Raw genomic sequence first — 27,539 nt, 5'->3', positions numbered from 1 at the left:
AGTCAGTCAGCAAGGCAATGGGACCACTGCTTGAATTCACAGATTCTCTGTCAGGGGAGGATTATGTTAGTGTTTCACACATCAAGCCAGTACTCAACCATCTTGGCACCAGACGAGGGTGAAACTGACATGACCATGTCCTTAAAAAAGAAAATGTTGGAGTACATGAATAGCAAGTATGAAGAGAGAGTCACACAAGAGCTCCTGGATGTGGCATCCTTCTTAGATCCAAGATACAAGACACAGTACATCAGTGTTAACCACGTCCCCTTCATCAAAGACAGACTGGTGTCAGAGATGAAGACGATGGAACACAAGGTAAAAATAATGGTTAGAATGGATTAAATGAGAACAGTTCCTTCCATTTAAATGCATTATCTTACATTTCAGTAAATGTTTAAGCTGAATTCATAAAGTGATGATCATTCATATATTATGATACTGCATTATAATATAAAATAATAAAAAAATGTTCTTCTTCTTTTTCTACTATTTTCTAGCATGCTGTTGAGTGCACCAGAGTGAAAGAAGTGGGGGTGAAACAGTGGGGTCCCCCACCCACCAAAAAGGCAAAAGAGTCATTGGCAAGCTTCTTCAAAAGATCCACTGCAAGTGCCACAGTACCAGTCGATCCCACTGCTGCCGTAGAAGCTGAGCTGAGTGCCTACATGCTGTCCCCCACAATTGACAAGGAAGAGAACGCCCTTCTGTGGTGGAGAACTCACAAAGTCAACTTTCCCCAGCTCAGCAACATGGCAACAAAATACTTGTGCATGCAGGCCACTAGCTCTCCCTCAGAGAGAATTTTTAGTGCATCAGGCAACATTGTGAGTTGTGAGAGGTCCTGTCTGAAGCCAGACATGGTTAACAAGCTAGTGTTCCTGGCAAATAATCTGTAGAAGTTGTGCTGTAACTACCTCTGTTCTGTTATGCATTTTCTGCATACTGTTATGTTGTCTTATGAAGAATATAAGATGTTGCATTTCAATGCACTTTTAATGTCTCACCTTCCACCAGCTGCTGCATATATTGGTTATTTATTGTTAAAGCAGAGCTGCAGTAAAATGTTTGATTTTTTATTTATTGATTGGTGACTTTATGTTAATGTTGATGACTGGTAGTGAGTTCTCATCAATAAAACTGCACTTTCCATGTGGAAAGTTTCCAGTCTCTTGTATTATGATGTTTTTATTTTTCTGAAAAATGCTTGGTTTTCACCAAACCCGTAGTCATATCGTATCGGATCGATATCGAGATATCTGGAATGAATATCGAGATATGAAATTTTGTCCATATCGTTCAGCCCTAATTGAGAGCATCGTGACCAACTTTGGTACGGGAGCTGCTCTGCCTCGGACCGGAAGGCGTTGCAGAGGGTGGTGAAAGCCGCCCAGTGCATCACCGGAATACCACTACCTGCCATAGAGGACACCTACAGGAAGCGGTGTCTGAAAAGGGCTGGGAAAATCATCAAAGACTCCAGTCACCCAGCACACGGACTCTTCACCCTCCTGCCCTCTGGGAGGCGCTACAGGAGCCTCTGGACTAAGACCACCAGGTACCCAAACAGCTTCTTCCTCACAGCTGTCACACTCCTGAACTATGGCCGTTTCTCAATACTCAAGTAAGCAAGTATGTACTTGCGTACTTGGGAAGTATATACTTGAGAAGTACGCTGGGAGTATATACTTGCCAAGTACGGGAGTACACAAGTATGTGGTTGTTTCTCAATACTCAAGTATGCAAGTATGTATGTATTGTTCTGCTGTTTGAATGGTGGCTGGCACCAAGTGCTGCAGCCTCATTACCGCCACCTACAGTGTTGATAAATGAACATATGAAATACTTTTAATAAATGCGTATATATGTTGTTATTATTTTTACATTTTAAATATTTAACTTCATTTATTAATGTATTTCTATTAAAATATACAATACAAATAATACAATGTGGAAAATAGATATATTACAGCATTGTAGAGTAGTATATATGTATATATGTATGTATGACATATATGTACGTGTACAAATATATACTACTCTACATACTATACTATACATATCTAATATTTACATATTATATTTAAATATAAATCTAAAATTCAAAGTTAAAATAAATAAAACATTAACAATATACAAACCTTCAAACTGTCAGGTCAAAACGTTTCCATTAAAAACAAAATAACACGTCAACAACAAATATATGGATCACACCGAGCATCTAATGACAGCGACGTCTGAGCCAGCGGATCATTTCATCAGGACAGGCCGAGGTCACGCTGCTCTGTGCCGGGCACAGTGAGCGCCGAGCGCCCGCAGAGGCGGAGCTGATCACCTCCGACAAACGTCGCTGCCAAACTATAAATACGTCATATCTTCATACACAAACCACATGTTTGAATTCTATATGACTAATTTCTCGCCTCAAATGATGTTAAAACTTTGTTCCGGGACACAGAAAAATATTTATTTCAGATTTATATTTCTATTATCTGCTGCTACGCTCCGCCGAAATGTATTCTGGGATACATGGCCATCGCAAGTACGCTTAAGTCACCTCCGATGCATACTTGGTAAAAATGGGCGGAGCGAGAACATTTCCGGGTTTGAGAACCGTCCTCGCTGTTCGCTTACTTGAGAATTGGAACAGAACTGGGACTGAGGCTGATGACGTTTTCACAAGTACGGGAGTACGCAAGTACGCTCAAGTACGCACAAGTATGGATATTGAGAAACGGCCTATGCCTCCTGACATCTGAATACACACGCACGCATGCACACACACACAACCACCCATAACTGAACACACACACACACGCAATGGTGAAAAACAACAAACAACGGACTTTATCCTGATACACACAACAACACATGGACTGAACCACCACTTTGCACTCTCATTGCACTACTGTAAAATATATCCAATAATGCACTACTGTATAATTTATTATTTAATTTATTTAGCCATACATATCTCTATGTATACATGTATATATTTATAACCATGTGTCCCTGTTCATAGCCTTTTGTTGCTCTGTACTTGTGACATGTGCAATGCAAATAAAGTTGAATTCTATTCTATTCTATATTACATCTATATCTTGACATAAGACAAGATATGATCTTAGATTTTGGATATCAAATCGTTATAAGGTATCTGTGATGACTTTTCCTGATTTTAAAGGCTGATAATCTTGGAATTTATATTGAACACATTTGTGTAAAAATGAACAAATCTTTAATTTTAGCAACCAATAACGTAATACCGCCCAATAATGTAATAATGGCCAATAATGTAATAATTTAAATGTAATAAAACCAATAATGTAATAAATTGCCAATAATGTAATAAAGTTGTTGAGCCAATAACGTAATAACTTTTTGCCAATAACGTAATAACTTATTACGTTATTGGCCTTGCATTAAAAAAATCCTTTTTTAATGTAATAACTGAGCCAATAATGTAATAACTGAGGTATCACTTTATTTTATTTATTTTACAGATGCTTAAATATCCGACCTTATAGATACCCCTCCACCCTCAAACCCCCCTCCACAGGAGGCCTAAAGGAGCAATTAAGAGTCAAACATAAACCTTATATTCACGGTCAATTAAATGAACCATTAAATTGATCATTTTAACCTGTAATGACGTTATTATACTTTTCAGTTTACTGTATTCACTATCGTTGGTTTTGACATTCATTTAGAAAGCCATGGTTTAAAGCCTGAAGCTAATGTGACATCAGTATTCATGAAATTGTTGCTCCCGTCCTGATGCGAAACTTAATTAGATGCAGAGATGCCGACAGGTGCCCACATGGCTCACTTACTGCAGTTTACAACAACAAGCTGTGCTTTACGGCAGTACCAGTTTGTGATAGCAGGACAAAATAAGAGCATAATAAAACTTATCTAACTGAATAAACATTATTGATTAATTATTATAAATTAATGCAAAATAGGTTAAGCTCAAAAAATGCAAACATAAACCTTATATTTTCTATGGCTCTAACACCCAGAGTGACGTCACAGCTGTGTAAGAGCACAGCAAAGCGTGGTCATTTGACGTCTCGGGAACGGAGCTACTGTTTACCAGCTACCGTACGGGAACTGTATGATGTGAAATCTTGATGAGTTTTATTTTACATTTTTTAAAATATTACAACAAAGCAGGTTTTAGTTATTTATTTGTTGCTCATTAGGATTTATTTCAAACTTATTATCGTAGTATTATCGATGTATTAACGAGCTAATGTGTGGATTCATACTGACATCGTGAACACGAGGCAGATGACGGTGTGATGCACTGAGACCTGCGCTCACTTCACCACTGACTCCCGGGGAGGCTGCTTGTCTTATCGTCACTATCGGTTCATAAAGTTACTGTTAAATGTGATGAACACATGAATTAGAGTGAAAGAATCTGGAGTTATAAAACTACGTTTAACACGTTGTTATTGTTCCTAATAATATGATCATGAGTCTGCAGGTTTATTTTAGTATTTTATGATTATTATATTCACCATAAATTGTAATTATAATGATAAGTTAGCTTTATTTGTAAACCACCTACAACAACAGTTAGAAATTTGAGCTTTGAAATTTAAAACAAAATACAAAGCATAGCAATGAGACCAAAAATCATATTCATGGTTAATATTCAATGTAAATTGTTTTTTTTAATCATCATAAAAGTACTTCATTTTGTCATTATTTTCTTGGACAGTGATATATAAAATCCCTGAGTTCTGTGACAGCAACATTTTGTATTTTACAACATTTTTGATGATTAGCATACAGTATATCAGTGAATGTAAAATCAAGCAAAAAGCGTCCAAGAAAACAACATATAAACTAATATTCACGGTCAATTAAATGAACCATTAAATTGATCATTTTAACCTGTAATGACGTTTTTATACTTTTCAGTTTACTGTATTCACTATCGTTGGTTTTGACATTCATTTAGAAAGCCATGGTTTAAAGCCTGAAGCTAATGTGACATCAGTATTCATGAAATCCGCTTGCGTACTCCCATCATGCATTTCACTGTTTATGGACGTGCCAAGCAAGTCAAGAACACAGACGGCTCGTTCACATAGATGAAAGCCATTATGGGAGTAACACTACTGCACATGCTCTATGGGCCGCATAACCCGGAAATAAACCAGGAAGTCAGAAACTTTTTTGGCATATGTGCTGAGTGAGCAACTCCATAGGAATGAATGGAGCCAAAAGGGGCGGAGCTCTATCCAGTTCTTATAACACATCCATGGTCGGGCTACAGAGGGGCTCTCCGACAGGGTTTGCGATGATGGAGAGGGCTCTCCGTGGCTACAGAGAACACTTTGCCAGTATCATAAACAAAGCTTTACTTTTACACTGGGATTGTTGAATCGGCCAAAACAGTGTTAGGGCCAGTCTGATCTACAAAGCAACATAACTAAGCCGATGATGCAATAATATACTGTATAACTATGACTGCATTTTTGTTGCAGTACCACAAGTGGCCACCATGACAAAATTGTCTTCAAGGCAGAGGGGGCGGTGCTCTATCCAGTTCTTATAATACATCCATAAGCCCGATGTGTGCCTCCAAAAAATGTTATCATCTGTTGAGGCAACTGAGACCGCGGTGCTGTCATTGGTCAGTTAACGACTCATTCCCGCAGCCCCTAGCGTTCTGGCGGTGAATTGCAATACCATACTGAAAACTGCAACGCACTACCCCGTCAAAGCGTCTGTATGGTCACGGAGTTGGAGACACAGAGTACTATAAGCAAATTGACTCTTAACTGCTCCTTTAAGCCTCCTGTGGAAGGGGGTTTGAGGGTGGAGGGGTATCTATAAGGTCGGATATTTAAGGATCTGTTGCAAGATGCAATATTAAAGGGGACATATTATGCAATATTAGCTCCACCTTGTCCCTATAAAATGTGTGAGTGCAGGCGAGGGAGGAAGAACGGTATTATGTCAACACGGAGGGACAGTGGAGCACAGTGTATTACACAAACTTCCAGCCTCAGAGGATTTTATATATGAAGCTAATGTGCCGGATAAAGTCAGCAAACGTGTGTTCGTGTGTTCGCACCACCTCGCATCAGACTGTGGCCAGCGGTCGCCGTATTTAGTCAGCGACCGTATTTCACCGACGTACAAACACACACATTTTTAAGAAAAGGTCAAATAGAGCTCATAACTGACCATTCTGACACATCCTAATAAAAAATATTTTTTCAGTACGTCCTCCATGACCGGAGCAAAGACTCAGTCTGATACAGTCACATACAGCGGCAGTTTATGCAGCTCGCTGCTCGCTGCTGGCGATCAGCAGTGGCGATCAGCGGTGCTGTCCCTAAGTGTTTTGAACTGATTTACAGTTCGGCTTGATCCTTGTGTCGGACGTGGAGGAGCGAGTGAGCGCTGTAAAAAGGAAAAATCAGAAACCCCCTGGAAGAAGTTGGTGTGTGTTTGCCTGTGTCTCATTTGCATATAAAGGGACCATGCACAAAACCGAGCGTTCTGAAAGGGGCGGTTTTGGCAGGGTTATTGAACTGCTATGGTGCTTCATCCTTATGGTATTTTGACCAAAGCATGTCACAGACATGTTCATTAGGACACCAGGGAACTATTTTAAATTGGGGAAATAGGGTATAATATGTCTCCTTTAAGGGTAAGTGTGACACTTTCTCTCCAGAAATTGAAAATAAAAAAAAGTGATACCTCAGTTATTATATTATTGGCTCAGTTATTACATTATCAAAGGATTTTTTTAATGCAACGCCAATAACGTAATAACCAGCCAATAACGTAATAAGTTATTACGTTATTGGAAAAAAGTTATTACATTATTGGCTCAACAACTTTATTATATTATTGGAAATGTATTACGTTATTGGTTTTATTACATTAAGATTATTACGTTATTGGCCGTTATTACATTATTGGCATTACATTAGTTCTTAATTTGTCCGCTGGGGTGGCATTTTTATTAGCAGTTTCAGGAATACGACATAGATGTGTAGAAAATTCTTTTCTAGATCATGACATGTTCTAATCATATGTGAAATACTGGATTTTTTTTGTTCCAGATACCTGTGACCTTAATCCACTGTGATCTGTAAATTGTCATGCACATGTGTAAATGATAAATGTATGCATAACATTTTCAGGTTTCAGGTTCAAAACAATAATCAACATTTCTCAACATTGTTTGACATTTGATGGACTAATATGGCCTAAACGAATAGCAGTATATTTTGTAAGACAAAAAGTTCAGTGTGCTATTTTTGAGCAGCTACATCACATTACATTCACAAATGAGGATGATTGTCTGCAGTATAACACACACACAGGAGGAGCTGTTTAGAGTTCAGTGTCATGCTCAAACACTTAAGCCCGCAGATACCAACACTGTTCAACCATTCACATCATTAAACTGCAGAACAAAAACGTACCAGGAAGGAGAGCGTGTCCTCTGCTCCCATCAGACAGGACTGGTTCCAAGTGTTTGACATCCTGCTCTGCCGTCAGGCTCAGGATAGAGCACCTGATGCCGTCTACAGGTGACTGAAACAACACCACAAAAAGCTACCCATGTTTATTCAACGACATTAAGTAGAGCTCCTTGATGAAAGAATTTAAAAGTATAACTCACGAGTCACGACATCTAGTCTGGTCTGTTAGAGTTGTCGCATGTTATCTGTGGTTTCATTAATGTCTAGAGTGACTTTACGACGTGAGAGAGACTAATGAGAAAGAGGAAGCGGGTCCAAGTAACAGCGCCAGCTAACTGAGGGAAGGAGCGTGACGATAAAATGTCAACGACAGCGACACCAACCACAGAAAACCTCACGTCCCACAGTCAGTACATCTGCCAAGACATTACAACAACGCACCGCTATTAATATAATGTTGCATCACCTCAAATAAACATACGCACAAACCTGCTGGCTACCAACTTCCCCCGGAGCGGTTTGAGCGCGACACACTCCAGTGTTGCGTTTCAGAGTCCGGGGAAACACCGAGACCCATACATGTTTTGTTCCACTCATGGAAAATACATGCAGCCATACACTCTTTACGCATTCAGAGAACTGTTACACTCTTCAAAATAAAAGCGCAGGTTACATAGAAAGAAACAAAGAAACAAAGAAACAAAGAAAATAAACTAAAGTAATACAAAGCTGGCCCATGTAATAAAATAAAGTTGTGACATTAATGGGAAATTTAAATAAAACCCTGCATGCCCGATGTCATATGTTAATATAAGACATATAGTGTATAAGAGTATCGTTGCTGTGTAACTGGGTGGTGGAGAATAACGAAGAGGAGCACAACTGTAGCCAATGACCCACTACACTACCCAGCGTTACAATATCGTTTATTTATTTAAATCCAGATTTTAGTCAAATCATAAAAGAAAATCCCTGAATTTCTGCAGAAAAAGATGAGTCCTTCCATCAAGGTTTTCAGTCTCTGAGATCTGATATTTCCTCAGCGGTTGTTACGACAACACCATGCCTTTATTTTGAAAGGACGGAGTCGCCGCGGAAGTGTTGTGAAGAAGCGCATCCATGCTGCTCCGGGTTCATAGTTGAACTGTCCAGCGTGTGTTTGAGGCTCGTCTCGTCTCGTCTCGTCTCGTCTCGTCATGATGCTTGAGAGGAGCAGAGTGACGGTGGTGGCGGAGCTGTTGTTCAGCAGAAGGAAGCAGAGCTGTGAAGACGCTGAGGAGCAGGAGGAGACCGTTCACTGTCTCTGCTCCAGAGCCTTCGTCCAGTGAGTATCTCTGATTTCTCTCTCTCTCTCTCTCTCTCTCTCTCTCTCTCTCTCTCTCTCTCTCTCTCTCCCTCTCTGTGTGGCTTACATTGTGTTTCTGTCTTGTGTGGGAACAGCACAAGTCATATGAAATTCAATTTCTAATATGGATCACAGTGCAGTGCAGTAGAAATGCAACAGATAATCACTAAATGAGCAACTTCCACATGCCTAAAGACAGTTGTGCCAACAGAGAGAGGCAGGGCAATGTTCACAAAATGTAAACAAAGTGTTTGTTCTGCCAATGATTTGTGCACATTGTCTGGTGATTGTGAGCAGAAAGTTAAGTTAGAGGTCTACAACCCCTGGCAAAAATTTCCTCAGAATTGAGTGATTCTATAATTGTTGAACTCTGCTTGTTCTAAAAAAGTAACTGTTACTGACTACCACAATTTTTTTTCTTGATTTCTTTTAGTTTTTCTTTAAGCCAGAAAGTTGCCATTTGAAATTACTTTAGTTTTGTTTCATGTCTGTGATCTGCTTTTCTTCTACAAAATTAAACAACTGAATGAACATCCTCCAAGACTGGTGATTCCATAATTGTTGCCAGGGGTTGTATATTAACTATACTAAAGCTGCATATTAGTTTACAATCTATGAATTACAATTACAATTATCCTTCCAGTTGTTCCAGTAATATCATGAATCACTATTGTTTTGTTCAGGTTAATGGTGACAGGAAATGTTCATGCCATGTTGTGTTTGTGTTGTGTTCTTGTGTCTAGGGACCGGGAGCTTTACCGCTCTGACAACAGACTGCTGTCCTCTGCACTGATTCACACTGCGGTCCACGGTTTGTTTGTCATCATCTCAAAATCACGTGTTACTTTTGATCATGTCAAGTTTTGATCAGTCATAAGTGTTGCTTTATTACCTCATGTACTGTACATATAAAATGTTTATTTGAAGTCCATGAAAACCAAACTATTTTAATTTTAAAGTAATTCTGAAGTCATATTAATATTAGGGCTTTTAATACATTTGGCTTTAAATTTATTAAATGTATTAAACCTCTTTTACACCACTGCCCTATCCACTCCGTGCATGTGCGAGACTTTATGCCAAATGTTGTGGGAGATTTAAGAAATACAAGGTTCATATTTGATAAGAGACGAGAGAGAACAGAGATGAGAATGGCTGAAAGGCTGTTTTTACGATTTTTTTCCTGATTTCTACTGTTGTTGTTAGGGTTATCGCCGAGCACGATCAGTTCGGATTTTTCTCCGACCACATTTCTTCCTCAAAGATGATGGTTCCCCACTATCCTTCCAGTTGTTAATAATGCGATGGACAGTTCTTAACCCAATTTTAGTAGTTTCTGTAATGTAACATCTTTTGCACGACCATGTGATGTGTTTTTCGACATGGTTGTTTAAGAAATGAGAAGCTGCTCATTGTATCAGTTGGGGTTAAATAACTTGTTGCCAGCTGAAAGATACTCGCCCATGCAGGAGGCTCTTACCTATTTGCTTAGTTAAATCCAGGTGGTGACTTTTTTTTGGCCAGGCAGTGTATGTCCATGTTTATTCATGGTAGAACTGAGTGAGGTCAATAAGGCGTGGTATGTCAGGGCATCATGGTCACATGAGTATTTAGTAAAGATAGCAGTGGGACACAGTGTGAGCACGAAAAACAAAAGAAACCCTGGCATTTTTTAAAAATTTAAATAGACTTTACTGCGTAGTAGTATCATCTGCTACGATGCACGTGCAGAACTGATTGTGCTCCAGGTACAGATCGGGTACTGACAGAGGCCACACTGTCCTGTGCTGCCATGTTTCTACAACAAACCATTCAGAGTGTGTATTTTGAAGTGGAAGCTCATTACAAAAATAATAAATCCAACATTTTTTGTAGGCCACCGTAGTCCCAATGCACTTTCAGGAGTGTTGTCCCAAAATGCAGTTTCACCATAAGATGTCATGTTACAGCGTAGACCAGGGGTCAGAGGTCAGGGGTCGGCAAGTAACTTTGGCCTAGGGCCAATATTTTGTGTCTGTCTGTCTATTTGTTTGTGTTTCCACACTTGCCAATTTGACCAGCAGAGGCCGCCAGAGGCTTTTTGCGTCAATGGGGTGAAGTCAATGGGGTCAATTAAATACTGGGCCAAAAAGTCGTATCTTCATTGGGCAAAAAATGGCAAATTTAAGAGAGGTGTTGGTTTAAAAAAAAGTAACTTGAATTTGCCAAAGACTGTTTTCAATTTCAATTTATTGTAATTAAAATGTATTTTTAATATCTACCTGGCAACCTGGTTGCAGGTTTTGGCCTGTGGGCCACCAGTTGCTGACCACTGCCCTAGACCAGTAACAGCAATGTGTAATACTTACAGAATCCAGTGAGGAGGAGGAGGAGGAGGAGGAGGAGGAGGTGCTGGATGAAGAGGCTCAACTGATGGTCAGCATGGGTCTGCCTCTAGCCTTCGTCTGCTCCTCTGACCTTAAGAGAGCAGTAAGTCCAACCTGCATGTGCTGTTATTACTGTTTCACTGGATCTGAAATATCCTGCTTAGCACCATTTCCTCACAGTAAGGAGGAACTAGGAATCTTCCTAGTTCAAATCCTGTCCTTTGTGTTTGCAGTTCGTGTTCTACCCACAGTATATGTGGGTAGAACATACTATAGCTTCTTCCCACCATCTAAAGACATGCAGATTGTTAGTAGGTCCATTGCAGATTAGGGCTGCAACTAATGATTATTTTCACAATTCAATAATCTGACGATTAGTTTTTCTGAGTCGTTTGGTCCATGAAATGTCAGATAATGCTGAGAAAGATCAGTGTTTCCCAAACCTCAAAATTATGTGTTCTTAAATGTAAGTCTCACAAGTATTCGTTTCAATGATTTCTTGGTTTTGTGGAGGAAATGAACCAGAACATATTAGTAATAAGTGTAAGATCATGTAATACAGATTATAAAGTTAGATATTCCGGAGAAACCAGCTGTGTGCAGCTTTATATCCACATATATCAGGATTGTGACTAAAAACACCCAGATATTATTTATAAGCCATATCGCCCAGCCTTATTAACTTAAGGATTCATCGTTGCATTGCATTGGCGATTCTAAATTGGCCACAGGTGTGAACACAAGTGTGACTGAAAATAATCAAGAGAACTTGATCGTGACCTGTGTCTGTTGCTGCTGAATGAGCTGGTTCTTGTTCATGTGACAGGGCAGAAGGTCACAGAGGAAGACTGACACTTACTCTGAAGATCCAGATGAAGAGGAGAAAGATGACAAACAGATGCAGGACAACAGCAAAGGTGAATCACTTCACTTATTCATGTACATGACAAATATGTCTAAACAGAAGGATTATCATGAGATTAGAGAATATTCAACCAAGCAGCCTAGTCACATTCCTCATAGTTATGTATTAAGTGAGTTAGGTTGTGAAGCTGCAGTTTATATCAACATGATCTTCTGCTTTGTAACCTCCTTCCACAGATATTAGACATCAGTAGCACCACTGCAATAGATTCTTTGTAAGAAGGCAATCTCTGATTTGTTTTTTCCAGCCAAAAAGCAAGAAGAGTCTGATCCACTGGAGGAAGAAGAAGTAGCAGGGAACCACAGTAATGCCTGGGAAACCTACTGGGGTAAGCAGGAGGACATGAAACGGAGTATTATATCGGCAGTGATGAAAATGAGTCCGATCAAACCATTCAGTGCTCCTGCTGTTGCATTTTCTCTCTGTTTGCTGTGTTTGCACTGAAGCTCAACAGGGTGAAGCTCTTCTGTGGAGCAGCTGGCTGAATAAACACCCAGAGACAGAGCTGCTGTTGGCGGATGATCAAGCAACAGCCACTGCTCCATGGGACAACACGGAAACTAAAGCAGAGTGGGACAAACATGCTGCAGACATGTACTACTCCTACTGGGAGCAGTACTGTTACTGGGCTGCACAGGGCTGGACCACTGACCAGTCTGTCTGTACTGGGAACACTGGTGGAGAAACAGCTGCAGGAGTGACGGACAGAGGCTCAGTGGAATGGAATGATGGACAGACTGGAGCTGAGAGCCAAAACAGAGAAGAAGATGACGTTGAGGTTTTGAAAGGCCAGTTTGAACAGAGCTGCACATTAGAAGCAGTTGGAAGCTCTGTGACGGACTCAGAGAAACACATGAGTGTGGCTGATGTCACAGAGCAGTCAGAGGAACAGCTCTGCTGCTCTGATTCTCCGTCTGATGGTGAGAAGGATTGCAAACAACCCACAGATAACGTCCCACAGAACACAGCCAAACATACAGGTAATAATAATAACTCTGTTCTTCATGCTCTGTAGTATTAAAGTATAGTTTTGGGATGTCATAAGAATTCAGATGCATTCAGATGCCTTCTTGAAAGGTGGTTGAACAGATTAGTGGTAATATTTCAGCAGTCGTCGACTTCTGACTATGACACATTGCAATCAAAATCACTCTCTGCACTGCTTTTGTTGTTAAAGGGTAACACAGCATTGAGGTTTGAGGTGGAGACAGATAATGACAGATATGTGCTGTGTTTACAGTGCCCTCCTGTCGTTTTGGAACAGTGAGGCCAACTCCTTTATTTCTGCCGTAGAATGAACACATTTGGGTTTGACATCAAAAGAAGAATATGAGACACGAGATGAATATTTCATGGCATTATTTGTAACGGATCGCAACATTTTTCATGTGAGCAAAAGTATTGGAACAGACAGACTTAAAAAGGATTAAAGTGAATAAGACTTAATATTTAGTTGCAAATCCTTAGATTTCAATAAGTGCATCAAGCCTGTGACTCACTGACATCACCAAACCTTTGCATTCTTCTGCCGTGATGCTCTTCCAGGCTTTCACTGCAGCCTCTTTCAGTTGTTGTTTGTTTTGGGGCTGTATTCCCTTCAGTCTCCTCTTTAGCAGGTCAGATGCAGCTCTATAGGGCTTAAGTGTGGACAGTGACTTGGCCAGTCTAAGACCTTGTGATGAACTCCTTGGTGTGTGTGTCGTTATCTCGCTGCATGGTGAAGGATCTCCCACTCTCTCTTTAAATTGGCAGACAAATGTTTCTGTAGACTTCTGAGTTCATGTTGCTGCTGCCATCATGTGTTACATCATCAATGAAGATGAATGAGCCCATCTCAGAAGAAGCCATCATGACATGACCTCCACCGTGTTTCACAGATGAGCTTGACTGTTTGGGAGTCTTTCCATCACTTTGGTAAAAGTTCATCTTTGTCTCATCAGTCCATAAAACTTTGTCCCAGAATGTTTGAGGCTCGTCTCTGTACTTTTTGGCAAATTCCAGCCTGGTCTTCCTATTCTTCATGCTAATGAGTAGTTTGTATCTTCTGGTGTAGCCTCTGTGTGTTTGTTCATGAAGTCTTCTGTGATACCTTCACTCCTGCTCTCTGGAGGTTGTTGCTGATGTCACTAACAGTTGTTTTAGGCTCTTTCTTTACAGCTCTCACAATGTTTCTGAGGTTTTCCTTGGTCTACCTGTTGGACATGTGTTGCTTAGTACACCAGTGGTTTCTTTCTTCTTCAGGACATTCCAAATGCTTGTACTGGCTATGGCTAATATTTGGCTGGTCTCTGATCGATTTCCCATCTTCTCTCTTGTTTTTCACCCGTAGACAGCTCTTTGGTTTTCATGTTGGTTCCACTTTTAAATGCGGTCTGCATGCAAAACATGTCCTACCCGATCTGATACTGAGCGTAGACATTCAGTGCTATTTATTGTTTGAATAAAGAATGTAATATGACACACCTGGGCAACACAACACACCTGTCAGTCACATGTTCCAATACTTTTGCTCACATGACAAATGGGATGGGTTCAAACTAAAGGTGCCATCTTGTAAGTTTATCAGATCCAGATGTAAATACCTGGAAGTAAAAGCTGTAATGTTCATCTCTTTGCTCACATTCTCTTCTGAGGCTAACTTCACCCAATGCCTGATTTGAAAAAAAGCTGAGTGAGGATCAGTGTAGGGGGCGTGGCCTGTTTGCAGCTGTGTCCTATAGTGTGAGGGGTTAACAGATGCAATTTTAAGGTCACCGGACCCATCAGAGTTGTCCCGATTTGAATTCGTATTAAACATTAAACATTGGCGATTGGGGCGTGAGCAGAACCCTGCTATAACCAATGAGAGCTTGTTCACCGTGATGACGGCGACCGTTCACCTCCATATCTGTTTAGAATCTGAAGATGCACATTTCTCCCTGAAAGCGTTTGAATAGGCGCCAAGTGTGTGGTCCTGCATCTTGACTGGATCGTCTCGTCTGTGCTTTCTCAAAATCATTTACAAGTTTGTTGTGTCTGTGGTCTTTTTTTTAATCCTCTAATGTGAGGCGCAAGCATAACGAAATGCTCAGTAGGTAGAGCTCACATCCCACGGTCTGAGAGGTGGACAAAGGGGGAGGAGTATAAAATAAAATAATAAAAGTGTGTACCAGTGACGCTGCATCTCATTTGCATTGAATTTGGGAACTGGGAGTGAAACAGAAATGTCTTTTTATCTCTTGTTAGTGTAGTTGCAGGCTCATAACTTAATGCAAAACCAGCTCAGTATCAACAACCATCCCCAAAATCATCACTCACTCTCCCCCTTCTCGCTCCGTCATCTCACCTTGTTCTGCTGTTACAGTGCCCTCTAGTGACAACAACCGGTACAGCAAGTTAACTGCAACAAATACACAATCTGAAGTAACACTAAATTGACTTTCAGTCAAAGTGATTATTATTCTTTGCTGAACAACCAGGACATTTGTGTTCAGCCATCACTATTTCCCTCTTACATTAGCCACAGTTTACATACATGGCGTTCTCCGCACAACAGCATAGCAACTTTTCTACTGTTAAAAATGAAATAACACTGTGTATGAGAGATTTACTGTGAAGTGCTATTAATGGTAAAAGAAGCTGTTTGTTTGGTGGCAGCCATCTTGGAATTCTCACTCTGGGTTTGATGAGGTTGCTCAGAGTTGGAAGTCCTAGTTCAGGAGCCTCTCCCTCGTCGGGACACCCCGTGACCTCGGACATTCTGAGTTCTGACTACAGCTGTGAAGATTTGCACCTGGATCAACGAATAGCATTACTACATACACATATACACTTACACCTGAAAAAGTGCTTTAGGGGTTTAGTTCTAGTGATTTATTTCGATGTGCCACAAGGCGGAGCCTATATCTTCCCAGTCATTTGAGGAGCTCATGATTTGTCTTATTTATAATTTTAGTTTTTCACTTTTTTTTACTGACAATGTTTCCTGCGTTGCAAAACACAACTTTGACGCCACAAAAAGCTTATTTCATGTCACAGATATTGTGTGATTCATGGATTCATGCATCTTATCTTGGACCTCTAGTTTGAATTAATAATACATGTGGGATCATGCAAATCTACTCATGAATGAGTCTTTTATTTACTAAATATCTGTGATACCATGTTTGGGCTCAGGTTCCCAGCAAGCTACTGGCAGCCATGACAAACAGCGAGGCTCAGCAAATAAGATGTCAAACAGAGAAGATGACGATGATGATGATGATGATGATGGGGACAAACCACCAGGAGGAGGACACGCTAAAATCAAACGCAGGTGATGTTCATATTCACAGGGGAGAGCAAACACTCAGAACCCCTCATGCATGTTGGGGTGTGGAGATTATGAAAATAAGTGACAAATGATTTAGTAATGCATTATTGATTCATTGTTGCAGTCCTGGTTTAGTCTTGACTCAGTGTTGTGTGTTCAGTCATGAGCTGGATGTGGAGGAGACTCCTCATCTGACACCTGAGGAAGCTTGGCATAAACTGGGACTCAAACGCAATCCAGAGCCCATGTGAGTTTGATCATCATTCCATCTCCATTTGTATATGAAGTATACAGTACTGTGCAAAAGTTTCAGGCACTACCAGCTCTGTTGTTTTTTTTCTGTCTATCAAATTCTGTGATCATTGGAATTTGGAATGAAGTGATGCGACTTAAAGCTGCTCTTATATATTAGCGTCAATGAGTTTAACTCATGCAACGTGTATGTAATGCTCAAGCATGACTTGAATAAACCTGGCGTAATAGACCTTTTTTACAGCAGATATTTCTTTAAATGAAATAGTAGAACAAACACAGGATTTACCAGTAACATTAATTAAGGTTCCACTTCAGTATTAACAGAGCTGTGTTATTGTTAGAGTGTAAGGGTACTTAAACAGGTAAATACTTGACACCTGTAGAGGATGTTTTTTTTAACAACAAAAAAACAACAAAATAAACAACAAAATAGAAATAATGATCCTCTATTTTCGTTATAGCATTGCTAAAACAACAAATCTAATGGTGGCCTAAGACTTCTGCACAGTACTGTATATATTTGGATTCCTAATGGTCAAAGTGTATATATACACAATATCAACACAATAAAGATGAATTCAAACTGGATACTTGACATTTGAGCGGGACAGCATGTGATTAGCAACATCAGTACTAAATACAACATGTAAACGTGTGTGTGTGTGTGTGTGTGTGTGTGTGTGTGTGTGTGTGTGTGTGTGTGTGTCCAGGTTCGACAGTGTGTTGAGCTTTAAAGACAGTGCTGGACCAAAGCGTCAGAGGTGGACAAAGAGACTCACTCACAAGATCAACAAACACACCCACTTCTCAGACGACACACACTCCCCTGCTTGCTCCACTCTCGTCAAGGTACTTCCCTGTTGTGGTTTGACACTCTGTCTGGCAGAGTGGTTACAGATGAAGAGTTGTGTGACATCAGTGCAGCTCAGTAGAATTCTTCTGTAGATAAGAAGTGTTTCACCTCAGTACAGGACAGACAGCCTCACACTGATCCACCTGATTCAGGTTCACGTTTACTGTAGATGTTTTCCGGCTCCTTCTGGTGGATCTTCGTCTGCAGTGAATGTGAACATTTTCTTTTTGGGTTCTATTTAGCTCAAAGACTCATGTGAGAGCTGTGAGTCAGTCCCAGAGGCAGAGCTGAGCTCTCTTTCCTACATGTGTACATCTATACACTCTATCATTATACTACAGCCTTGTTTGTCCTAGAGCAGTCATTCCCAGATGCTGGCTCAGGACCCACCAAAGGGTCTCAGGAGATTTTTTTTTCCAGTCTTTTACTCACGGTAATTATTATATAATACATGTGTAAACTAGTGTAAGTATTGATTTATTCATCAAACGCATTTCTCTGGTACCAAGTAGTGTTTCCATAATCATTGTATGACTTAATACCAAGGCTGAAACAATGACTCTATAAATCAAAGTACTTTGATAATCAGTTTTTTTCAGCTTCTTAAATGTGAAAATGTTCTGGTTTCAGGCTTCATATCACAAAGAGATCTTAAAAACGAGATCATTTTCATAGATAAAAAAAACAAGACAGATGAATTGATTACAGCCGTGCTTAGTACAATACATGTCTTACCTACAGCTGCTTTAAAGGGTTGGAAACTTGTATTTGGTGACACAGCAAAAGGCCACGATTTATCTGTGAATCCCGATCATTCTCCTCACGTCTACATTCCACTGTGTCCTCGAGAAAGACACATAACCTCAATCACTCCTGGCAACCGCAAACGACGTGTGATAAAAAGCACTGCACAAAGTTGTGTTGTGTGTCGTCAACACTAGAAAAGCGCTACACGCACTAAATACAAACCGTTTTTATTTCAAACCTCTGAGCTCATGGGTCACTCGTCACGACTAACAAGTGAAGTGTGTTTCCTTCACAGGTCCAAGACTTCCTCAGAAAGAGTCAGGCAGAAACACAAGTGAGTCCATGTGACCAGACTGAGACAACAGAGAGGACATCACAGGAACCGGAGGACACTCTTCTGTATGTGAGACAGAAGGAGACGGAGAGTGCTGAGAGAGGAGGTGAAGAGGCTGTGGAAGAAGAGAGCTGCAGTTCTGTGTGCGGTTCAGATGCAGAGAGGAGGCAGAGCAGCTCTCTGGATAAAGACAGGAAGGAAGAGGAGGAGGAGCAGGAGCAGGAGCAGGAGCAGGAGCAGGAGCAGGAGCAGGAGCAGGAGCAGGAGCAGGAGCAGGAGGAGGAGGAGGAGCAGCCTGGTCGAGAGATAACGTGTCCAGAAATCCCTGACTTCCTCCTGTGTGAGGAAGCCAAAGATGACAGCGGTGAGCACTGGGCACAGAATGTGTCACATGACCCTGACGGGGACAGTACAGCACTGCAGTGTAATAACAAACAAATGTGTGTAGAATTTAGTGTGAAAGATGGAAAGAGGAAGACCAGGAAGCAGAGGAGGAAGCATAGGAGGAAGCAGCAGGCCCCTGCAGACATGGCAGCTGAACCTGAGCTGGTCAAATACTGGGCTCAGCGATACAGACTCTTCTCTCGCTTTGATGAAGGGATCAAACTGGACAGAGGTCAGTCTCCCAACACGTCATTTCACTGCCTTAACAACCAAACACTCTATCAGATTTCTTTGATACTTGGCTGGGATGATAAATGCTTCATCTACGTGGTCATCATACAGTAGTGATTTATTCAGTGCCATAAGGAGGAGTTGTCAGTCTTTTCAGGACTGCGTTGCAAGATAATGGATAGGGATGCACGATATTATCGGCCGATCATGGATTAAGTGTGCCGGGTGATCCCCGGATGTGACTAATGACGAAAAACAGTAGGCTGAATAAGCTGCTGCCTCCTTGGACATACAGTATGTACTGAACATCACTATCTGTTATCGGCCCAAAGAAACCCGAGTATATGGTAAAAAAAAGTCCAATATTGTGCATCCCTAGTAAATATCAGTGGGGGTTTTTTTATTTAGTGTTTTGTCAGCACAACAGTGCAGCAGGGCACATTTTCTTTCTGCTCAATCCAGCTGTAAGCAACATTTATAAACATTATAACCAAGTTATAAACAGTCAAGACAAATAGAAACCGCTTAATATCCACTCAAGTTTGGACATATGTACAAGCATTATGTCAAATATGTGTAAAGCAGCAAGTAATAAAAGAGTAAAGTGACTAGAAGGGCGAGACCTCCTCACTGCTTTAATATAACACAACATAATACGGCTCCGCTGTTTGGTAAAGGTGGGTTTTTAGAGCCTTAGTAAATATGTCATGTGCTCCATCCCATGCACACCTGTGTGACTCCGTGCATGTGTTGCAGAGGGTTGGTTCTCGGTGACTCCAGAGAGGATTGCTGAGCACATCGCCCTCAGAGTGCAGCAGAGCTTCTGTGACTCGCAGCTCGTCATCGACGCTTTCTGTGGCGTCGGAGGAAACGCCATCCAGTTTGCCCTCACTGGGAAGAGAGGTTAGCCCTGTGTGTGTGTGCGTGTGTGTGCGTGTGTGTGCGTGTGTGTGCGTGTGTGCGTGTGACCTGTTTGACTTTGTTGAGACCAAATATAAAATAACTCAAGTAACTCAAGTTCATTTCAAATAAATGTAGTCAGGAGCTTTTAAAACAGTCATAAAACGGCAAAGAAAGCAATGCAATGAGGAGAAGAGATGGAACAAGTGCAAAAACAAATCAAAGAAGATTTGAAGTGTTTATTAAAATTAGAGTCCATTATTTTCTCCATGAATTGATTTGGGTTTGGTCCATAAAATATTGAAAATGTTCTCAAATGTCTTGTTTTGTCCACAAACCAAGAATCTTCAGTTGATTTCTTTGTTATATGGAGCAAAGAAACCAAAAAATATTCCCTTTTAAGAAGCTGAAAAATCCGGAAACTTTGTTCATGGTAATAGTTTGTGATAAATGTAGAAATACGTTGATGGTGGATTCATCGTTGCAGCCCCACTCTACACTGTTTGACTGACGGCTCCTTCTCTCTTCCTCTCAGTCCTGGCCGTTGACATCGACCCCGTGCGTCTGAACCTCGCGCGGCACAACGCTGCAGTTTACGGCGTGGATCATCTCATCGACTTCCTGCAAGGTGACTTCCTTCAGCTGGCGCCCCGTCTCCGTGGTGATGTGGTCTTCCTGTCTCCTCCATGGGGAGGACCAGACTATCTGACTGCTGACGTGTTTGACATCAGGACCATGATGGAGCCTGATGGATATCCTTTCATGTAGAAGTATGATAAAGGTTTAAATGTAATGTAGAGCTTAAGAAACTGTGTTTTTCATCACATCAGTGTTTACAACTCGTCGTGCTGTCACAACGACATAAACACCTGTTGCTTCAGAGAGAAATGTTTAAAATAATGTGCTGTGAACCTGCGTCGCCTCCAGTCAGCATCAAAACTCCACTGCAGTTTAGTTTGTTTGTTGTCCTGTGATGATAAACACGGTAGTATCCAGCTGCAGCGCGGCTGTGACACAAGTTACCTCAGAATTTTAGAACTGATTGATTGATTTTTTTTTTACTTTATTTAGACAAATAAACGTACAACAGTAATTACCATGACAATAAACAATAAACCTTAAAAATAAACCTTTATTGTAAAATGATGGCATGTCAGTAACCACTTTTTAACATGTTGAAGGTTCTGTATAGCTTCAAATTGTAAATGATTTGTTTTGAAGGTGCTGCTCGCTATGGCTTATATTTACTGTTGTATATGAATTGGTTGATGTTTTGCTTCAAACAGCAAAAGTTCCTTCCTTCATGTCGGCCGAGGTAGTTTTCTCTTTGTTTCTTCTTCTTCTTCTTCTTCTTCTTCACTTTCAGTGTGTAAACAAAGTTTTTATCAAAAAAGAACTTGTCAGCTCGATGCCACTCTAAAACATGGTGGTCCAAAATGGCTGCCTCTGTGTAGACGTGAACCCGCTCCTGGCTCATTCTGTGCTCATGAAAACAACACTTTTTCCCTTAACTGTTGACACGTTTCAGATTTTTCGTCTGGCCAAACTGATATCACACAACATCGTGTACTTCCTTCCTCGCAACGCTGACATGGATCAGGTGTGTGTGTGTGCGTGCGTGCGTGTGTGTGTGTGTGCGTGTGCGCTGTCCTAAGTATTAAACGTGTTTGATATTGACATGGCGCGACAAGTATCTGCCTCCATAAAACAAGACTTTTGCCTAGTATGTATAAACAGGTGATTCTGAAAGTGCGTTCCATTTGTAATCGGAACTCGGACTTTCCTACTTAGAAATGGAGTTACCTCACATACCCTGAGTTGGGATTCTAAGATGGCCGCCACCACACAAACAGTCCTTCTGTAGACATGTTCCCACACTGTCCCACACTGTCCCACACTGTCCCACACTGTCCCACACTGTTTGTAGCGTTGTTATCAGTCTAGCCCGGGTGAGTTTGTATCCGTGTCTTTTCCCCATTTCTCTCTGGAATGCAGTGAACTCATTCCCAGCTCCGACTTCCAGAAGCATCAGGCCGTTTATAAGGATCTACACTGTAAAAACAGCCCTACCAGCATTAAGCTAAATATGTTTGAAATGTATTTGTTTTAAGAAAAATAATCTGCCGATGGAATAAACACATTTTGCTTAGCTAGAATAATGACACCAAGCTTGTCATTCTGCAGCTACTGAAGCGTTCCTTGAAATGAGGGAAAACCAGTTCAACTTATCTCAAGAAGAAACTGAAGACGAGTCTTCCTTTACGTGATACCATTGGAACGTCTGTTTATTTCTGTTTTTAATGTTCCCACATCTGTGAGGAAAATGCATATGAGATTCTTCACATTTACAGTTGAGTTAAATGAACTCTGTGTGTGTGTGTGTGTGTGTGCTCAGATCGCCTCTCTGGCTGGTGCAGGAGGGAAGGTGGAGGTGGAGCAGAACCTTCTCAACAACAAGCTGAAGACCGTGACCGCTTACTTCGGCAGCTTGATCGGATCAGACAGTCAGTGACGACCGTGTCAGGATTTCTTCTTCTTCGTCACAGTGAATCTGATGATCACGTGTCTAAGTGAGCGACGGCCCATGTTTTTATGAATGTGTTGGGATAAGCTAAAACTTAAAAAGAGAGTTTTACTGCGGGATCTATTTTTATCATTCTTCTTTGTTTTAAATTTGAACCAATAAATGTTTTTTTTAGAGCCTGTTGCGTTTGTGATCATCATTTTTCAGGGTGAATAGAACAATCTCATTCTCGCCTCGTCTCACGTGAGACACGAGGAAGAGGACGGCCAAACGTGAGTGTTCTCTGATTGGCTGTTTGACTGAGGCTCTGACTCTGTACAGGCTGCAGTCATGGTTATGAGGGAGCGACTGAGTGTGTTCATGCAACCAAACCTGTTTGTTTTTTAAAAGAAGTTGAGAGACTTTATTGAACGTTTTTTCGGTTGATATCACGATACATGGACTCTGATAACGCCACAGTTTATGAACGTACTGAACACGCGCTACTTAACTATAATGAAGCATTTGTGAACCATTTTTGAGCTTCATTAATGCGCCGTTTGATCCTAATTGTAAAGTGTGTATCATGTGTTCATGTTTCACTTTCCCATAACTTTACATAAATGAACATCAGTAACTGCTGTAATAAGCATTTACTGTTGAATGTTTAATGAAACATTGAATAATGTTATTCAGCTGAATTTATTCAAAGTTTATAAAGTTAATGGTGAACACGATGACTTTTAACTGGATATAATGAATAAGAGTTACCATAATTACACATTTATTAATCATTGTTTCTCGGGATTCTGACTTTTTAATTTATGTTCATTTTGTTTCCAAAGTATTTTCACTGTATATATTTAGGTCCTTCCATTGTGGAACATTAACTCAATAAAACATAAATAAATGAAAGAATATTTGCAGTTTATGTGGATCCAAAGATGGACATGACTGCTAAAGCGTTGTTCTTCATGTACACGTGACTTCATGGAAGTGTTCGGAATGTCGTTCCATATTTCAAACAAAAGTTTGTTGATAATGTCACATTTGACCTGGACACACTGCAGGAGGTAACACGTCATTATTGTAGCTGATTAAATATGAAAACGCGTTCATTTATCACCTCGCGCTCGCTCTAAATCAGACAGCAACTTCGAACTAAACTAAGAATCTTGTAGTATTTTCAAAGCCACATGGAGCCGCTGCAGAGAGGCCGAACACTTGCATGCTCTCAATTCTGGGTCAATGAGAAAAGCACAAAAGACTGAGAAGCCAGTGTTAAAAACAACAGTGAGGCAAAGTTTTATACACAGAACATGAAGAAAAAAAGCAACGTGATGCTCGGGCGGCTTTATCAAAAACAACTGTGTGTCATTCAGGGTCCAAACAGCATGCCGTTACAGAGCGCGCAGTCCAAACAATACAGAGGCAGTACAATCAGAAGTCAGGAATATTCAGCCACAGGTTTTATACGTTTTCATCTCGCGTCAAACAAGGTCGATGAGAAACGTTGTGAAGCAGTGTGAGTCCTTTCAGTCCACTGAGCTGTGACAAGTCAAGTTATATATTCAGACAATCTCTTTTGATCATATTTAAAGTTTGGAGTGTTGTTTTCTTTATGGTTTCTTTTTTGATCTTTATGAACAATACGTTTCACTCTAAATTGACCGTCAGTGTCAGTGTGAGAGTGGACAGTTGTTTGTCTCTGTATCCCTGTGATGGACAGGTGACCTGTCCAGGATGTGACCCCCACCTCTCACCCTATGTCAGCTGGGATTGGCACCAGCGCCCCTGCGACCCTCATGGGGAGGATAAAGCAGGAGAAGATGAATGACTGAGTGATTGAGTGAGTGAGTTTATTATTACATTATTAGTGTTGACCATTATCAAGTCATTTTGATCCAATTGTGTTGAACTCAGATCTTCTGATACTTGAGAAGAAAAGCAGCCATGAGTAAATGTGTGTTTGGTTTGCACCTCTGTCCTTAAGACGTACACATACTTATTTTAGTCTTGTTTTTCAGGATTGTGCTGCTTGGCTGTGTCAACAATGTTATTACGTTATTCACATGTACTTTCAGAATATATGTGCTTCTTTTCTGGGATGAACTGTGTCTTTTGTGCTTATTTCATTTCTGCATAGCACATTTAATGGCCACCCTGTATGAGTTTGTGCCATGACAGTGGATTTGTCTTGTTCATGTGTTCAAATGCCAAACCCTCTGTCCTCAGCTTTGAAGCCAGAGCAATAAACTGAGGCTGCATTTACACTGCATGGTGCAAGTTGTGATCTTTGCCTCCCATGTGGCAAAAATCATCATACGAGTCATGACGACGGTGTGAGCGGGGAAAAAAGCACATGGCGTCAGATCAGATTCAGTGGAGATAAATCAGATACGTGCATTTGTGGGCAGATCAAATATTGCACTGTCAATGTCACACTGCTTCCTTGGTGACAAAGATAGTGACAAAATAAAATAGAGTGTACAATAAATGAACACAATCTCCTTCAACCAGTGCAACGGAGGACAAAGGCTCAAACCAGTGGACTCATTTTCACATGAGTAGCCACTGGTGTAAATGCAGGTTTCAGATATGGGTCATTTTAGAAAGACAATGAAAGCTGGTCCTTCAGTGTAAATACAATCCCTATCTTTGCGTTCACCTAAATGTATCCCCAACCTAAGTAAAAATGATACTATTACTACTACTGATATAATAATGTGATATCTGGGTTGGACCTAAGCAGTGAATCAAACTCTTGTGGACTGACAGGACTCAGCTCAGTCTTCAAAACCTGAACCCTCTCCAGCAAAATAGTGAAAAAGCCAAAAGTTAAAAAAAAAAATCATAAGGACACGCAGTCAGATATGTGGATGCAAAAACATAAAAGTGTGATGTTTCCTTTTTCCTTCAGGTCTTAATAGTCACTATGATGCACACACATACACACACACACACACACACACACACACACATTGGACATTCATGACTTGAGGGGACATTGCATTGACTTACATTCATTCGCTGGAGACTTACTCTAACCTTAACCACAATTACTACTGACCTAACCCAAACCCTGACCCTAACCTCAACCTAACCTTAAAACATATCTTCACCTTAAAATGTAGTCATTTACGCTGTGGGGACTTGATTTTTGTCCCCACAAGGAATACAAGTCCCCATAATGTGACCGTGTAAACAGTTTTAGGTCCCCACAACATTAGTAATACCCACACACAACTAGCCTAAACTAAGTGTGATCCATAACTTTAACTGTAACAAGTTAATGCCTAATCTTCACCACAGTAGTCATTAACTTAAGCAGTTCCTCACATAAATGAGGTTCTGCCTCATTAGGACCAGGTTTTGGTCTCCATGAGGACTACTGGTCAGTGCTTGTGACAGAAAAATGGTCCAAAAAGAGGTAAGAAACACAAAAACACACACATTCTTGTACAGCAGACACTCACAAGCATTCCCAACCTTAACCATCACAACTAAAGGGTTAACCCCTAACCCTTAACCTAAACTAAAACCAAGCCTTAACAGTCAAAATGATGACAAATGCAATATAAAATATGCAAAATGCAATAAATGAATGAGGACTTGCTACAGATGTGGAGGTTTATTGGAAACAATGGGAGTAATATTCCACTGTAAAGTGCTGTGAGAGCACATGCATAAAGACATTTGACAGAAATATAAAATCAAATCCTGTATCCATCTTTTTTTTCTTCCTTGGATCATGCCCCACCTTCCACAAAAGTTCTATAGTTTTTATGTGATCTTGCTACGAGACAGACAGACAAACAGACAGACGGCACTGAAAACACAACCTCCTCTGCAGAGGTCAAAGTCTGACATTTCAGCACATCGCACAAAGGCAGACAGATCTTGTGAAAAAATATATGACTCAAATTAATAAAGAAATAAATTACAAAAATCATATTTAACAAATAAATAAATAAATAAATAAAAGCTAATGAACACATTCAGTCTTTCACTTCATGGCACTGTCATCCTCTACATCCTGCAAACCTGTCACCATGTCCATCGTAAATCAAGTTAAAAGCACGCCCATGTGGGCTCGGCCAGGCCACGCTCCGCCCTCGCACATGCTCACTGTTCATACCAACCTGTGTCCATAAATGAAATGAACTGCTCGGCACTTCCTCAAGGCTTCCACAAGAGGGGGTCACCTCGCCTCATGTTGCTACTACTCCCTATGCTTAGAAAACTACATACAGTCCGTCCTAAAGGTGTCGGCTTCAGATGAACCACTCCTTCTTGCTCTCTTCGATGGTTTCGGTGAAGGCCGGATCGTTGACGATGATTGCGGCGTCGGCGCAGTCTGCAGACTCCGCCCCCTTGGCTTCGTTGGTGTGGTAGGAGCCTTTGTGACGGAACATGTGGCGGATGACAAACACCATGATGCAGAGGACGATGAAGATCACAATGGAGATGATACCTGGAAAAAAGCACAATGAGCATGAGCTGAAGTAAATGTGACGCAGCAGAGGTCACCAGTCCATCACAGAGGTCACACCCTGGACAGAGGTCACACCCTGCACAGAGGTCACCAGTCCATCACAGAGGTCACACCCTGGACAGAGGTCACCAGTCCATCACAGAGATCACCAGTTCATCACAGAGGTCACACCCTGCACAGAGGTCACCAGTCCATCACAGAGGTCACACCCTGGACAGAGGTCACCAGTCCATCACAGAGATCACCAGTTCATCACAGAGGTCACACCCTGCACAGAGGTCACCAGTCCATCACAGAGGTCACACCCTGGACAGAGGTCACCAGTCCATCACAGAGGTCACACCCTGGACAGAGGTCACCAGTCCATCACAGAGGTCACACCCTGGACAGAGGTCACACCCTGCACAGAGGTCACCAGTCCATCACAGAGGTCACACCCTGGACAGAGGT

General features: G+C 41.0%; 3 protein-coding genes across 9 annotated transcripts in view; 1 reads left to right on the top strand and 2 right to left on the bottom strand.

Annotated features, from left to right (window-relative positions):
- tmem68 (transmembrane protein 68) overlaps positions 1–8,053 on the bottom strand; it is a 52,924-nt gene extending 44,871 nt beyond the window's left edge. For 4 of the 6 annotated variants that reach the window (XR_009239987.1, XR_009239989.1, XM_058625993.1 and 1 more), the window contains exons 1-2: positions 7,661–8,051; positions 7,461–7,572 (exon numbers count right to left, since the gene is read on the bottom strand). Coding sequence is in view for 4 of the 6 variants with exons in the window: in XM_058625993.1 (XP_058481976.1) it covers positions 7,461–7,520 (60 nt within the window). In the remaining 2 variants the exon portion in view is untranslated. Of the gene's footprint in view, positions 1–7,460; positions 7,573–7,660 lie in introns of all 6 variants that reach the window. The other 2 variants (XM_058626010.1, XM_058625978.1) reach the window with 2 other exon arrangements.
- A 513-nt stretch (positions 8,054–8,566) lies between these two features.
- On the top strand, positions 8,567–22,791 carry tgs1 (trimethylguanosine synthase 1). Of its 2 annotated transcripts, none has more exons than XM_058625950.1 (15): positions 8,567–8,784; positions 9,549–9,616; positions 11,156–11,274; positions 11,998–12,088; positions 12,344–12,424; positions 12,543–13,076; positions 16,252–16,390; positions 16,512–16,634; positions 17,353–17,491; positions 18,538–18,940; positions 19,025–19,192; positions 19,948–20,094; positions 20,627–20,843; positions 21,613–21,691; positions 22,487–22,791. In XM_058625950.1, the coding sequence occupies exons 1-15, from the start codon at positions 8,657–8,659 to the stop codon at positions 22,601–22,603; spliced, it is 2,553 nt and encodes an 850-aa protein (XP_058481933.1). In that variant the 5' UTR covers positions 8,567–8,656; the 3' UTR covers positions 22,604–22,791. The 2 variants fall into 2 exon arrangements, with proteins under 2 accessions (XP_058481933.1, XP_058481941.1); XM_058625958.1 differs by having other exon boundaries at positions 8,570–8,784; positions 16,548–16,634.
- Positions 22,792–23,875: 1,084 nt separating this feature from the next.
- The window catches only part of LOC131457115 (contactin-associated protein-like 2), a 56,912-nt gene continuing 53,248 nt past the window's right edge, over positions 23,876–27,539 (bottom strand). The window contains exon 25 of the mRNA XM_058625938.1: positions 23,876–27,068. Within this exon, the coding sequence (XP_058481921.1) occupies positions 26,869–27,068 (200 nt within the window). The 3' untranslated portion in view covers positions 23,876–26,868. The remainder of the gene's footprint in view (positions 27,069–27,539) is intronic.

The sequence above is a fragment of the Solea solea genome, chromosome 1 (genome assembly GCF_958295425.1).
Source record: "Solea solea chromosome 1, fSolSol10.1, whole genome shotgun sequence".
NCBI lineage: Eukaryota > Metazoa > Chordata > Actinopteri > Pleuronectiformes > Soleidae > Solea > Solea solea.
The sequence above is the reverse complement of the archived record's forward strand: the minus strand, read 5'-3'. Positions and strand labels throughout refer to the sequence as shown.

Excerpts from the sequence above, each read along its gene's own strand:
- tgs1 (XM_058625950.1), top strand. The coding sequence starts at position 8,657 with ATGATGCTTGAGAGGAGCAGAGTGACGGTGGTGGCGGAGCTGTTGTTC. Across the intron at positions 12,089-12,343 it reads GATGCAGGACAACAGCAAAG|CCAAAAAGCAAGAAGAGTCT; the intron begins GTGAATCACTTC and ends TGTTTTTTCCAG. Across the intron at positions 19,193-19,947 it reads AGGGATCAAACTGGACAGAG|AGGGTTGGTTCTCGGTGACT; the intron begins GTCAGTCTCCCA and ends CATGTGTTGCAG.